A 15035-nucleotide genomic window follows, 5' to 3' on the forward strand; every position below is an offset into this window, starting at 1 on the left:
ACTGTGCTTCTACACCTGCATTGCTTGCTGTTTGGAGTTTTAGACTGGGTTTCTGTACAGCACTTTGAGATATCAGCTGATGTACGAAGGGCTATATAAATCAAATTGATTTGAATTACTCAAATTTTGGAGTATAGGCTAAACTAATTATGTTTCAAAGACATCTTAAAATCAGTTTTGTTTTATGTTTTTTACCATGCACAATATGCGATAGGTCATGTATTATAAAGGCATAATCATCACTTTTATTCAGGTTGTTTTTTTCCGGGCTCATGGGGGGCCTATACAGAAGCTCTAATACGCATATGGATGTTTTGAATGAATCATCACCTTAAAAAGCACTGTGCATTTCATTGTGTTGGTTGTTGTGGATGTTGTTTCAAAGCCCATGTTTCAATCTGCATTTGAACTTCTTTCTTCAAATGGATCATCACAGTGGAGGTGAGATTAAAAAGCAAGGGTTTGAGCATAGCCTGAAGGTATGGATGAAGGAATGCTGATAGTTTAAATCTTGACTGGGGACTCACACAAGCTGATGCCTCTCAGCACAACCTGCAGCTAATCACTGACGAAAACAAGAAATGTCATCTCTAATAACAGCTTAATAAGATGAAGTCCTATTATATTTTATTTATTGAACAACACATACGGTACTACCTGCTAAAATCACACAGCTCACCCATGCCCCCTGAAAGAAGAACATGTTCACAGAGACTAGGCTGTTATTCCCTCATGGTTTTACTTTTCAGGATTGGCTGCTAATCAATGTCCTCTTGGGAAGAGCGAGAGAACAGTGTGGTGTTCATGTGTTGACAGAACTAGTGGAGTCCTCTACTGTACACAGAAAAGGAACAGAACAGAGAACTGCAGTGGTTGAGGAAGAACACAATGCTCCCAGGGCAGGTTCTTCAAAAATAAAGTCCCAGAGAGCCCGTAATCCTGTCTGACTGATACTGGAAGACACAGCCAGCCACAAGACACAGCCAGCCACACACAAATTGTTAGCCACACACTGCTACACATTACACACACACTGACCATCTGGTGTCGGCCGATGTGTGCCCGTAACATTCCTGAGGGTAATGTTGCCTAACTCACTTGACCTCCGGAGACAAGACCTCCATTTCAACTACAAAGAAAGATGGAGAGAGGAGAGAACAGACAATGAACTAATTCAAATTAATATATGAAGACCTCCCGGAGAGACACTGATGCACAGCACTGCTTTGACAGCCATGCGAACAGAATCCAGCTGCAGCTGACCTCATGAGAAAAGCGTTTGTTGAAGATATACTTCACACTTTAGTGTTCTCTTGTACTTTTCTCAGGTAACATATGCAGGAATATTGGCTACTTCAATCAACTGATGAAGAATAATGACTGTGCTCAAGGCCTACCCTCTGTATGCCATGCAACATTCATGGAATGCATATAAATAATAGATTACTACTCATCAAGACTCCTCCTCAGAAAAAACATGACTATATATATATACACAGGAAGACCCAGAGTTACCTCTGCTGCAGAGGATAAGTTCATTAGTGTTAACTGCCTCAGAAATGGCAGCCCAAACGAATGTTTCACACAGTTCAAGTAACAGACGCATCTCAACATCAACTGTTTAGAGGAGACTTCGTGAATCAGGCCTTCATGGTCGAATTGCTACTACTAAAAGGACACCAATAAGAAGAGACTTGCTTGGGCAAAGAAAAAGGAGCAATGGACATTAGACCGGTGGAAATCTGTCCTTTGCTTTCATGAGTCTAAATTTGAGATTCTATTTCTAACCACTGTGTCTTTGTGAGACGCAGAGTAGGTGAACGGATAACCTCTGCATGTGTGGTTCCCACCGTGAAGCATGGAGGTGGTGTGATGGTGTGGGGGTGCTTTGCTGGTGACACGGTCAGTGATTTACTTCAAGGCACACTTAACCAGCATGGCTACAACAGCATTCTGCAGCAATACGCCGTCCCATCTGGTTTGCGCTTATTGGGACGATCATTTGTTTTTCAGGAAAATGACTACAGGCTGTGGAAAGGCTATTTGACCAAGAAAGAGGATGATGAGTGCTACATCAGACGACCTAGCCTCCACAATCACCTGACCTCAACCCAATTGAGATGGTTTGGTATGAGTTGGACCACAGAGTGAAGGAAAAGCAGCCAACAAGTGCTCAGCATATTTGACCGACCAGCTCAAATCGGTCTTACAGTTGAAGTCGGAAGTTCACATCCACCTTAGCCAACTACATTTAAACTCTGTTTTTCACAATTCCTGACATTTAATCCTAGTAAAGATTCCCTGTCTTCGGTCAGTTAGGATCACCACTTTATTTTAATAATGTGAAATGCCAGAATAATAGTAGAGAGAATTATTTATTTCAGCTTTTATTTCTTTAATCACAATCGCAGTGGGTCAGAAGTTTGCATACACTCAATTAGTATTTGGTAGCATTGCCTTTAAATTGTTAAACTTGGCTCAAACGTTTCAGGTAGCCTTCCACAAGCTTCCCACAATAAGTTGGGTGAATTTTGGCCCATTCCTCCTGACAGAACTGGTGTAACTGAGTCAGGTATGTAGGCCTCCTTGCTCGCACCAGCTTTTTCAGTTCTGCCCACAAATGTCCTATAGGATTGAGGTCAGGTCTTTGTGATGGCCACTCCAATACCTTGACTTTGTTGTCCTTAAGCCATTTTGCCACAACTTTGGAAGTATGCTTGGGGTCAATGTCCATTTGGAAGACCCATTTGCGACCAAGCTTTAACTTCCTGACTGATGTGTCTTGAGATGTTGCTTCAATATATCCTCATAATTTTCTTGCCTCAATGATTCCATCTATTTTGTGAAGTGCACCAGTCCCTCCTGCAGCAAAGCACCCATAAAACATGATGCTGCCACCCCCGTGCTTCACGGATGGGATGGTGTTCTTCGGCTTGCAAGCCCCCCCCCCCCCCTTTTCCTCCAAACATAACGATAGTCATTATGCTCAAACAGTTCTATTTTCGTTTCATCAGACCAGAGGACGTTTCTTCAAAAAGTACCACCTTTGTCCCCATGTGCAGTTGCAAACTGTAGTCTTTTGAATGTTTTGGCACTTCTTCGACAGCCATTCAGCATCGTTCACACCCTCTTAAGCTTCAGCCCCACCCATCTCTAAGGGTTGATCTGAGCGTTCTGTAATAACAGCAGCAGTCAAGCGCCCCTGTAAAGACTATTATACAAAGATTCAAAATAGCTACTGAAAACAAATGTGTATTTAATTGTTGTGAGCTAGAGACTCCTGACCATATATTTTGGAACGGTTCTTATGTCAGATGAGTTTGGACTGAGTTAGAAGATATTTATTTTTATTTTTTAACTACTATTAATGTTAATTTGAAAGACATATGTTTTATTTTGATCCAAATTATATGGACCCTGATTTAACTTCCATTGTTTATTTGTTTATTTTTCATGGCAGATTCTTTATCCATAAAATTCAGTGGGCGGAGAACAAACCCTTCTTCACATTAAGATAGAATTGAAATATTATTTAGAAATTATCAGTAAGTGTAAAAACAACATTTTTTTTGTTGACAAATTGAAAATGTACCATCTTGATATGTAATACCCCTGTCTTAGGTTTATGTACTCTTGTTTGTATATTTCTGTTTTTGTATTTGTTTGGTTCATAATAATAATACAAAATGTATAAATTTTAAAAAAGCAATCTAACTTGCTAGATACTTCCAGACACAAATGAGAGAACAGCTCAGTGACCATTTTACTCAACCTAGCAGAGCTGGTTAGGCTGTTTTCATGTCATACAGAGCGTTGGTGACTAACTGTGCTGCTGGCAACAATTTAATGACTCCATTTTGATGACATTTACTGACAGCGGCCATATTCAACTGGGTAAAGCATTCGTAAATTCATCAGTTATTCTGCGCTCTGGAACACTCAGATGAGAGTCTTTAAGACATGTAGCTAGCTAGCTAAACAATGAACCACAATCTCAACCCATGACATCACTACCCTGCATGAATCTGCAGGTAGCTAACCAACCAGGTTAAATGTTAGCTAGCCAACATTAGTCAAGCAAATTAGTGGTTTATGTTCAAGTTTATGTTCAAACAGCTCTCCTGTGAAGTAGTGACCCGGGTCATACGTCTAGTTTCTTGAAACGGGTCATATGTGGGAACTCCTTCAAGACTGTTGGAAAAGCATTCCACATGAAGCTGGCTGAGAGAATGCCAAGAGTGTGCAAAGCTGTCATCAAGGCAAAGGGTGGCTACTTAGAAGAATCTCAAATACAAAATATATCTTGATTTGTTTAACACCTTTTTGGTTACCACATGATTCCATGTGTTATTTCATAGTTTGTCTTCACTATTATTCTACAATGTAGGTGTGTAGGTGTGTCGAAACTTTTGACTGATACTGTAAGTATTCAGATCCTTTACTCAGTACTTTGTTGAAGCACCTTTGGCAGTGATTACAGCCACAAGTCCTCTTGGGACGCTACAAGCTTGGCACACCTGTATTTGCGGAGTTTCTCCCAGTCTTCTCTGCAGATCCTCTCACAATCTGTCAGGTTGGATGGGGAGTGTCGCTGCACAGCTATTTTCAGGTGTTTCCAGAGATGTTCGATCGGGTTCATGTCCGGGCTCTGGCTGGGCCAATCAAGGACATTCAGAGACTTGTCCCGAAGCCACTCCTGCGCTGTCTTGGCTATGTGCTTAGGGTCATTGTCCTGGTGGAAGTTGAACCGTCACCCGAGTCTGAGGTCCTGAACGCTCTGGAGCAGGTTTTCATCAAGGATCACTCTCATCTTTCCCTTGATCCTGACTTGTCTCCCAGTCCCTGCCGCTAAAAAACATCCCCACAGCATGATGCTTTCCACCACCATGCTTCACCATAAGAACGGTGCATGTTTCCTCCAGACGTGACACTTGGCATTCAGACCAAAGAGTTCAATCTTGGTTTCAGCAGACTAGAGAATCTTGTTTCTCATGGTCAGAGTCCTTTAGGTGCCTTTTGGCAAACTCCAAGCGGGATGATCAATGGAAACAGGATGCACCTAAGCTCAATTTTGAGTCTCATAGCAAAGGGTCTGAATACGTATGTAAATGTGATTTATAAATTTGCACAAATTTCTAAAAAACTGTTTTCGACTTGTCATTATGGGGTATTGTGTGTAGATTGATGAGGAAAAAAACTATTTAATCCAGTTTAGAATAAGGCTGTAACGTAACAAAATGTGGAAAAAGGATACTTTCCGAATGCACAGTATTTCCTGCATCAAATCCCCCCACGATACCATCCCCCATTTCTACTCTCCATGGACTTGAAATAAACCCCCCCTAAAATGATTTTCTAAATCTGGCAACCCTGTTTAGCTTTCGCACTTGTATTTAGGGTGATGATCTGTGAGGTGATAACATTATTTGCTTTGTGATTTGTCAAAAACTGTAAACAACTTGTAGAAGAAATGTGCTCCGGATCTTGTGTATACTGTAACAAGTACATTGAAGATTTGTAATATGCTGAAAAGTTGTCAAACTAAGTCCATGTTTTTGGGGCATTGGGAGTAGCCATCTTTGACTTTCTTTATGTCTTATTAGTGAATGGCATTCTGGGATTAGGGAGTTTTTGATTGTCAAACAAATATGGCTGCAATCAAAGAATTTAGCTGCTGTTAGCTTAGCCGACACATATCTCTTTTCTAAACAATATTACATCTCCCTTGTGCTCACCAGAGATACATTGTAAACAAGTATAGATGTTAGATCGCTAACTTATGTTTAGTTTTTTGTCAGCGCAACCGGTTATTTAGAATGGTTTATGGAATGAGTTTGGCTGTGGATGTGTTCCTTGCGATGCTTGGATGATGAAGTTCACATTTATCTTTCACAATAAAATATAAAATTGAGGAATAAACTTGTGAAGATCTTTATTTCCCATCAATACAAAGCATTATTTAGATGCTTTTCAAACAACAATGCTGTTTAGATGAGTTTGTTGCATCATACGTTCTGTTGCTACTGTTCCAATCAGATATTTGCGACGGTACGCTACAGGGACCACTCAACAATGATCACAAATATATGATCGGACACGTCAAAGGGTTAAAAAGTGATTTAAGGTGGCAGAGGCTTCTAGAAAAACCTGAGAGATCAAAGAAACCAGGGGGTCCTGGGTCCTGAGCGAGAGCAGATGGTGTGTGTTATCATGTCTAGTACAGTAGTAGATAGCTACGTACCTCTCATTCCCTGGCTGGAACTCAGACAGCAGAGAGGGCCGGCGGCGGTGGGGCTGAGCCAGGTGTGAGCTGTAGTCCCGAGAGTGAGGGTGGTAGTCCACCAGTCCCACATCCTGAAACGCATGAGGAGAGCACACCAGAAATCTTCCGATCTGAGACAAGTCTATGGTAGCGTGCCTCTGTTAATTCACTCATTCTCTCGTTTTCTCTCTCCATCTAGCTCTTCATTCCTGGTCATTACATTATCATCCTTTCTCTCCATTTACCTCATACATATGAGAGAGAGTGGCCATTCCTCTACACCTGTGCCTCTCTCACTGAGCTGAGGCTGATGGGACTAACTGTGGGTTGTGGACTGTCCATCTGCCCTCATCTCCTCCTCAGCATGATGACAAGTGGGAGTGAAGGGATTAACAAGCAGGGGCAGCTGTGGGGATCCTGGGGGGGGGGGTAACCCTAGGATTCCCTCCTTACAACAGAGAGAGAAACTCACACCGACACAGGACGTCAAGCCACAAGATGATCCTACTTACTAGCTAGGGGCCTCTTCTAGGAAGACAAGACGCATATCCCTCTGACCCGTTCAAAAAACAGTCATGGCGATTAAGAAATGAGGGAAGACATTTGGGTATAATGGAGAAACCTAGAAAATGATTCCACCATGAAAACATTCACTTTCAATTCAAACATCTAATAAGGGAGCAGGTTCTAGGGCGGCATATCCTTTGTGTGCATAACAGTGTAGCCACAACAGTGTAGTTACTCGGTGCAGGATCATTCCGTTGACAAAATGACAGCTAACCTAAGGGAGCCGGGGTAACATCTACATGTAAATCATTATACACTGAGCTTTCATGTGAAGGCGCTAAGTACCAGTGTTCCTGTCTCCAGCTAGTTTCAGGGCTCTTACCGTGTGTGCCCGTGCCAGCTGCAGCGGTAGACTGGCAGGGTTTGGCAGGTGGCGGATGTCCACAGCCCTCCGGCCCTGAGGCACAGACTGGGGGTGGGAGGACATGCTGGTGCGGCCGCTTCCTCTACAGACTGGATGTTGGTGGGGCTGCAGAGCAGGCGAGGTACATCATGGGTTTGGTCCTGTAGACAGCGACCTGTAGGGAGAAGAGAACGGCATGATGAGAAACTAATCACATACAAGTCAGGACAGCTGACCAACCCAAATCAAGCCAGTTTGAAGTCATACGTCCTATCAGGGTTTTGGTAGTCTTATCAGCTTTCTGCAGAACAATAATAATCCGTCTCGCTGTATGTAGATTGAGAAGGGTTAAATGCTATTTGGCCACCAGCTCGAGATGAATGTGTCAGTGCATCCTGGATATAAGAGTGTCAGAACCTCTCTCCAGCAGCTGCTAGCATTTCCACTGTTCCTGAAGGCAGATCTTGCACCTGCCTGCCTACACACTGAATGGCCCTCGCACTGGAGGAGTTATGTCTATGAAAAGTTAGGCAAAGACAAAATGCTAGTTGATAACCTAATGCCCAGGGTTTAATAGGGAAATAACTACACTATGCTAAGTATGGATGTTCCAACACCAATTAAGTTTTAACGCCAAGGACATATCACCAAACGGCAGCGAGTGCACTTCTAGTGTGGTTGAGAGATGGATTCAAAATGGAGTGATACGACGAGTGCTTTGTGCTGTTTGAGTAGGCTTCTCCCCCACAACCACTTTGGAAAAGCTCATGGACAAGATTTCCTATTCTTCACGTGATGAAGAAATGAAAATAAAAGGAGTGGGAAGAGAGGCATAATCCTCTTACTGTGTTCATGCCTATTACAATACACATTAATGAGAGAAAATAGATTGCTATAAAACACCGCAGCATATATCCTATAAAGTAGAGATTTTTAGAAGCGGCGAGTGTTCACAGTACCAGATCCCCTGAGGTTGAGCTGGGCGATATGGACAAAAATCCATATTGCAGTAAATTGCCTGAATTGATGCGCTAACCAGGGTTGCCATGTCTGCGGTTTTCCCGCAAATTGGGCTACTTTGAAAACAATATCACGGGTGTAAATGTATTGGTCGCGGGTTGTGGGTTTTTGGGCTACTTCTAAGTTGCACCGCGGCCGCCATGCCATATATCTATTTCACTGTCTCCTGCTGCTGACTATCAGGCAATGAGGAAGGCTGTTGCTGAGTGAGTGGAGGGGGGGGTTCATGCTGAAAGAGCACCGCAGCAAGCAGCTTACTTAGTCCACTATTGACTAAGTCACATGAGTGAGAGAAGACAGAGCAGCACGTCATGACAACTTTTTACCAGTTGTATGTAGGCTATTTAACTTGACATTATGGCAAGTGGACATTTGAAATGGAAGTTATGTAACTCCCTCATGTGCTTCTATTATGGGGAAAAATCCTCAATGAAGCTGACATTAATTGTGGAGAATGATACATTTGCATCTGTTGGCAATCAAGTAGTCTATAATTGTATATGCTAATGTAGGCTACAATTTGATACAATAAATATTTGTTGAAATTACTATATCACTGGAGATTTTGCAAATCAAATGTGTCACTTGTGTAGCCTACCTGGAGCCGGCAAATACATTTTAAAAATACGTTATAACTTCAGTGTATTGTTGTTGTAGCCTTGTGTTACTACGCAAATATTAATGGCCAAGTTTAGTTAATTAAGTTGTTGACAAGCATATTCAGTTCATATACAGTACAAGTCAAACATTTTGGAAACACCTACTCATTCAAGGGTTTTTATTTTTACTATGTTATACATTGTATAATAATAGTGAAGACATCAAAACTAAATAACACATATGGAATCATGTAATAACCAAAAAAGTGTGAAACAAATCAAAAAGTATTATATATTTGAGATTCTTCAAAGTAGCCACCCTTTGCCTTGATGAATGCTTTGCACACTCTTGGCATTATCTCAACCAGCTTCATGAGTTAGTCACCTGGAATTCATTTCAATGAACATGTGTGTCTTGTTAAAAGTTACTTTGTGGAATTTATTTCCTTAACAAGTTTGAGTCAATCAGTTGTGTTGTGACAAGAATATGCTATCTTCTGTATACCACCCCTATTTGGTAAATAGTCCATATTATGGCAAGATAAGCTCAAATAACCAAAGAGAAATGACAGTCCATTATTACTTTAAGACATGGTCAGTCAATCCGGGAAATTCCTCAAGTGCAGTCACAAAAACCATCAAGTGCTATGATGAAACTGGCTCTCATGAGGACGGCCACAGGAAAGGAAGACCCAGAGATACCTCTGCTGCAGAGGATAAGTTCATTAGAGTTACCAGCCTCAGAAATTGCAGTCCAAATAAACGCTTCACAGAGTTCAAGTAACAGACACATATCAACATCAACTGTTCAGAGGAGACTGTGTGAAAAAAAGCCTTCAAGGTCAATTGCTGCAAAGAAACCACTACTATAGGACACAAATAAGAAGAGGAGACTTGCTTGGGCTAAGAAACACGAACAATGGAAATTAGACAGGTGTAAATCTGTCCTTTGGTCTGATGAGTCCAAATTTGAGATTTTTGGTTACAACTGGCGTCACTCTGTGAGACACAGTAGGTGAGCGGATGATCTCCGCATATGTAGTTCCCACCGTGAAGCATGGAGGCGTGATGGTGTGCGGGTGCTTTCCTGGTGACAATGTCAGTGATTTATTTAGAATTCAAGCACACAACCAGCATGGCTACCACAGCATTCTGCAGAGATATGCCATCCCGAGTGGAGCAGCGGTCTAAGGCACTGCATCTCAGTGAAAGAGGCGTCACTGCAGTTAGAATCCAGGCTGCATCACATCCGGTAGTGGTTGGGAGTCCCATAATAGTATGTATGTAAATAAGAATTTGTTCGTAACTGTAAATAACAGGACTATCATTTGTTTTTCAGCAGGACAATGACCCAACACACCTCCAGGCGGTGTAAGGGCTATTTGACCAAGAAGGAGTGTGATGGGGTGCTGCATAAAATGACAAGGCCTGCCCAATCACCCAAACTCAACCCAATTGAGATGGTTTGGGATGAGTTGGACCGCAGAGTGAAGGAAAAGCATCCAACAAGTGCTTGGCATATGTGGGAACTCCTTCAAGACTGTTGGAAAAGCATTCCAGGTGAAGCTGGTTGAGAGAATGCCAAGAGTGTGCAATGCTGTCATCAAGGCAAAGTGTAGCTACTTTGAAGAATCTCAAATATAAAACATATTTTGTTTTATATGTAAGATTTGTTGAACACTTTTTTTGGTTACTACATGATTCCATATGTGTAATTTCATAGTTTTGATGTCGTCATTTATTCTACAATGTAGAACATTTAAAACATTATAAGAAAAACCCTTAAATAAATAGGTGTCCAAACTTTTGACTGGTACTGTATATATAATTAATATTTAATTCAGTGATTGAAATCATGACCCCTTCCTCAGTAGCCTAATCCAGCAGGCTATTGAGGAAAACAAGCACTTCTTGTCTTGAAATCGCCAAGCTATTCATGTTGAAAAAATTATTCTGTTCATTTGAGCTAAGCAAGCTGCTAACTCGTTCAGTTTTACATCTTGCCTAGGCTACTATAGACTATCTGAAATAAGACGTAGGCAAATCAGGGGCTACAGGCTATCTGCATCTATCGAAGCAAACCATGGAAAAGTTGAATTACAATCATGAACCCAGATTTTAGTATTAAGCCTATGCCTATTCAAATGTCAAGTCAATCTTGCAAATGGGCCATTTATAACGGTTTCTAGTGGTAACATCTGGTTTGTGATAGCCAATCTACCACGGCTAACTGCTGTAGCCAGACACTCCGTGTTGCGTCATGCTAATGAACAGCCCTTGGCCAAGGTATATTGGCCATATATCATACCCACTCGTGCCTTATTGCTTAATCATAGCAGTCAAACAAGTTAAATCAACATCCACCGATGGGAAATGATTTGGCGAGTTCTCTATTGCAACATTGGTTGTAGCCATCAATTGCCCCATTAACAATTACCCCTATTAGCAAGCCTATTTCATTTCAAACAGAACATTTCTCTATTATCTTATCATAATGAACAATGTCAGCAAAATGCCTGCAAAAGGTGATCGGTATGGTCGGTGTCGATCATTTTTGGTGTATCGTCCCAGCTCTACCCCACAGTCAAGGATTTTGTTTGATTTTACAGAGCAGAGAGGACATTGGATTTAAGCGAACTAGTGGTTCATTTGAAACAATCCTTATCAATAACCTAAACGTCTCAAATACGTGTCTGTGTGGTTATAAAAGATGGCAGAATAGAGTGAATGGAGTGAAACGAAACTGAAAGAGGAAGATCACTTTTAGATTCAGACATTCACACACACACAAAACACTATTTTGATAGTAAAAGAGACTGGGAGTAGGATACTCATTACATGCGACCTGTGACTCTTGCCAAAATAGGCATTAGGACCCTTGCCATTTCTCTGGGCCTCTGAGGAATGAAGACCCTGGTAGCTCATGTTTCACCACTGCTCTGCAGTCTACACATGGAGGGATGGTGTGTACGGCTGCCAGCACTATGGCCTAACATGATGTGATTCTACAGTGCATTGGCTTTGAGCAAGCACCCAAATCAGATCTCTCTCACTCTCGCATAGATACTACTAGGCCTAAAGAGTTGCAGCTGTAGATTTGAAAACAGTACAATATCACTTCCCAGTAGTCAAGTCATCATGAAACCCTGCTCCAACCTGCTATGCCTAGGCTATATCAGTTCTCCATTTTAGTTTCATCTTACTTTTAAAATAAATGCTACACAGACATTTGAATAACATACAGTAGGAGGTAGAAGGTAATCTTCAGTTAGCTGATTAAAAAAATCTGATTTCAAAACCATAAAGCACAGAGCACAGTATGTCTATGAGGGACTGGTCAAAAACAAACAATGTACCAGCCTCATTATTAACTCAGCAAAAAAAGAAACATCTCACTGTCAACTGGGTTTATTTTCAGCAAACTTAACATGTGTAAATATTTGTATGAACATAAGATTCAACTGAGACAAACTGAACAAGTTCCACAGACATGTGACTAACATAAATGGAATAATGTTGACAGGGGTCGCACTTTATATTTAAAGTCAGTTTTTTTTGCTTCAATAGAGCAATCAGGGGCGTGCGACTATAGTTTTCCTTCACAAAAAGTATATTAGTGCAACACATTAGGCAGAAAATAGGCTTCATTTTCATCTGATGACAACAGAAGTGCAATGCTATTTGGCTAGAAGCCACACAAGTTGGTTAAATAACTAGTTAAAAACTTCCAAAATATTTCTGTTTTATCATAGACGTAATCTTGCATTTAATCTTACACTGACTGCTGACAGAATGCCCTTTCGTGAATTCTCTTATTTTTAACAACTTCATTTTCTGATAATAACTAGTTCATTGCATCAGCCGTGGAGCCCAGTTTCGTAATATGACTATATTTCCCAGCTGCTTGCCGTCGTTTTGAAGTAATTGCGAAAAAACTGGCCTTATTTTAGTGCATTAGTTCTATTGAGCACCGTGGCACCAACTCGCCTTCCGAACGTTCTATTCCCAGCTTATTGTTCAACGTCACAATGCCTGCTTCGCTATTGTTGGCAATAAGACCTGCTCACAATGTTTTATAGTTAAAATGTAAACAAAATGTAAACATTTTTTTTTATTGGAACTCTGCGGTCTTCCCATTGTTTCCTATGGGGGAAAAATATGCATGCCTGTCTATTTCGCCAAATATCTCGCAATGTATACATTTAGATTTTTTTCAAGTCGGGTGTAACCGGTGTGAAATGGCTAGCTAGTTAGCGGGGTGCGCGCTAATAGCGTTTCAATCGGTGATGTCACTCACTCTGAGACCTTAGTAGTTGTAGTTGTTCCCCTTGCTCTGCAAGGGCCGCGGCTTTTATGAAGCGATGGGTAACGATGTTTCAAGGGTGGCTGTCTGTGTGTGCAGAGGGTCCCTGGTTCGAGCCCAGGTAAAGGTGAAGAGAGGGACGGAAGCAAAACTGTTACAAGGGCACCATTTTAAAATCAGGAGAATCTCCTCTTTGTAATCATGTAAGTCTGGGCAGTGAGCTCATTTGTCATCGATCGCTAGACCAGAAATAGTTTGAGGTTTACATTTTTTCCCTACTTTTACATTACACAGACATAAGCACAGTTGACACCATCGAGGTGCGGATGATTACTTTCCTCACAAGTTGTTTTTTTCTAGTTTCGTCTGACAAACAGATAGTGGTCAAATAAAAAAAGGGATACATTTATGGAATTCTTCATCACTCCAGTCAAAACAGGCTCTGCGAACATTCGATTCCATTACTAAACTATGGGCTCGCGCTAGTGTTCCAGTTTAGCTAACGATCTTAAGCTGTTTTTCAGCCTTGGGTGAATTTTGACTTGTTCTATTGTCCAGCCTATAGATAGCCAGAGCGAATTTACGAAAGCACCCGAATGTCCATTGAGAAAGCACAATGGCGATATCATTTAGCTAAGCTAAGAATGCCGAGAATAATCAAGTCAATAAACATTGGGTAGTTAGATAGCCTATAGTTAATATACTGGAAAGTTTGATGTATAACTACTAACGTTAGGTAGCTAGCTAACATACCAGTACATACTGCTGTAATTATATGCTATGTGGTTTGTAAGGTCAGCGTAGCTAACAAATTGTCAGCCAACATAACGTGTAAGGTAACTTATTTGAAAAGTCATTACTTTATTACATTGAGTAGCAAGCTACCCCTTGGTCGTTAGGGCAAATCTGATCTGTTATAAGGGGGGTTCACACCTAGCTCGGCTATTAGACTATTATTTAGTAAAGGTTGAATAGTCTATTGTTCAGCTATTAGCCCTCCTCCCCAACTTGCAACAAATTGCTGTTCCCATCTCATTCCTTTCCATTTTCCACACATCATCATTCTGCTCCGGAGTGGCTCACTTGTGGGCGTGCTGGCAGGATATGGCAGCATCTTCGGTTGTGCGTCAAGAATTCTGCATACAGTAGCACGTTTGTATGAAGGTGTGGTTATTCACAGGTAAATTGTTATATGCTATGGAGGTGCATTTAGGTATTTTTGTTGAGCGCAAAACCTCTTATCAATCAAAAATAATTGTTCTGAAAGCAACTTTCAAAGTCAAAGTGGACACCTACGAAGATGGCATCTCAGGTAGGCAGCACTGGGCTGTATTGAAGATGGCATCTCAGGTAGGCAGCACTGGGCTGTATTGAAGATGGCATCTCAGGTAGGCAGCACTGGGCTGTATTGAAGATGGCATCTCAGGTAGGCAGCACTGGGCTGTATTAACATATCCTAAAAATGACATCTGCTGCTTTAGACTGAACGGTCATATCTCAGTTATTGTTTTCATATCTATAAAAAAATAAGCTGTTTACTTTCAGAGAGCGAGCTGACCAAGGGGTGGACAATTTAGATATTGTCAGATGTTCACTGTGCGAGGAACAGGCCGTGGAAGCTTTATTGCTGGCAAAAGTGTCCATAACCAGAAGTAATTAAACTGGTCTGTGTTCTTTTTCTCCATCTCTGCCTCTTTTGTTGTACATGGAACCTGTCTCACATGCATAACATTTTTTATTTAACTTAATGTCACGCCCTGGTCTTAGTATTTTGTGTTTTCTTTATTATTTTTGGTCAGGCCAGGGTGTGACATGGGTTATTTATGTGGTTTTTGTCTTGGGTTTTTTGTAGGTAATGGGATTGTGGTGTAGTATAGTTGTCTAGGTAAGTCTATGGTTGCCTAGAGTGGTTCTCAATCAGAGGCAGGTGTTTATCGTTGT

At 41.3% G+C, this 15035-nt stretch overlaps 1 protein-coding gene across 10 annotated transcripts in view; it reads right to left on the minus strand.

Annotated features, from left to right (window-relative positions):
- The window catches only part of LOC139410851 (nuclear receptor corepressor 2-like), a 184285-nt gene that overhangs the window by 131319 nt on the left and 37931 nt on the right, over positions 1-15035 (minus strand). For all 10 annotated transcript variants that reach the window (XM_071156439.1, XM_071156430.1, XM_071156429.1 and 7 more), the window contains exons 2-3: positions 7152-7347; positions 6242-6354 (exon numbers count right to left, since the gene is read on the minus strand). In XM_071156439.1, coding sequence (XP_071012540.1) covers positions 6242-6354; positions 7152-7256 — 218 coding nt within the window. In that variant the 5' untranslated portion in view covers positions 7257-7347. The remainder of the gene's footprint in view (positions 1-6241; positions 6355-7151; positions 7348-15035) is intronic.

This window comes from Oncorhynchus clarkii, chromosome 6 (assembly GCF_045791955.1).
Source record: "Oncorhynchus clarkii lewisi isolate Uvic-CL-2024 chromosome 6, UVic_Ocla_1.0, whole genome shotgun sequence".
Taxonomy (NCBI): domain Eukaryota; kingdom Metazoa; phylum Chordata; class Actinopteri; order Salmoniformes; family Salmonidae; genus Oncorhynchus; species Oncorhynchus clarkii.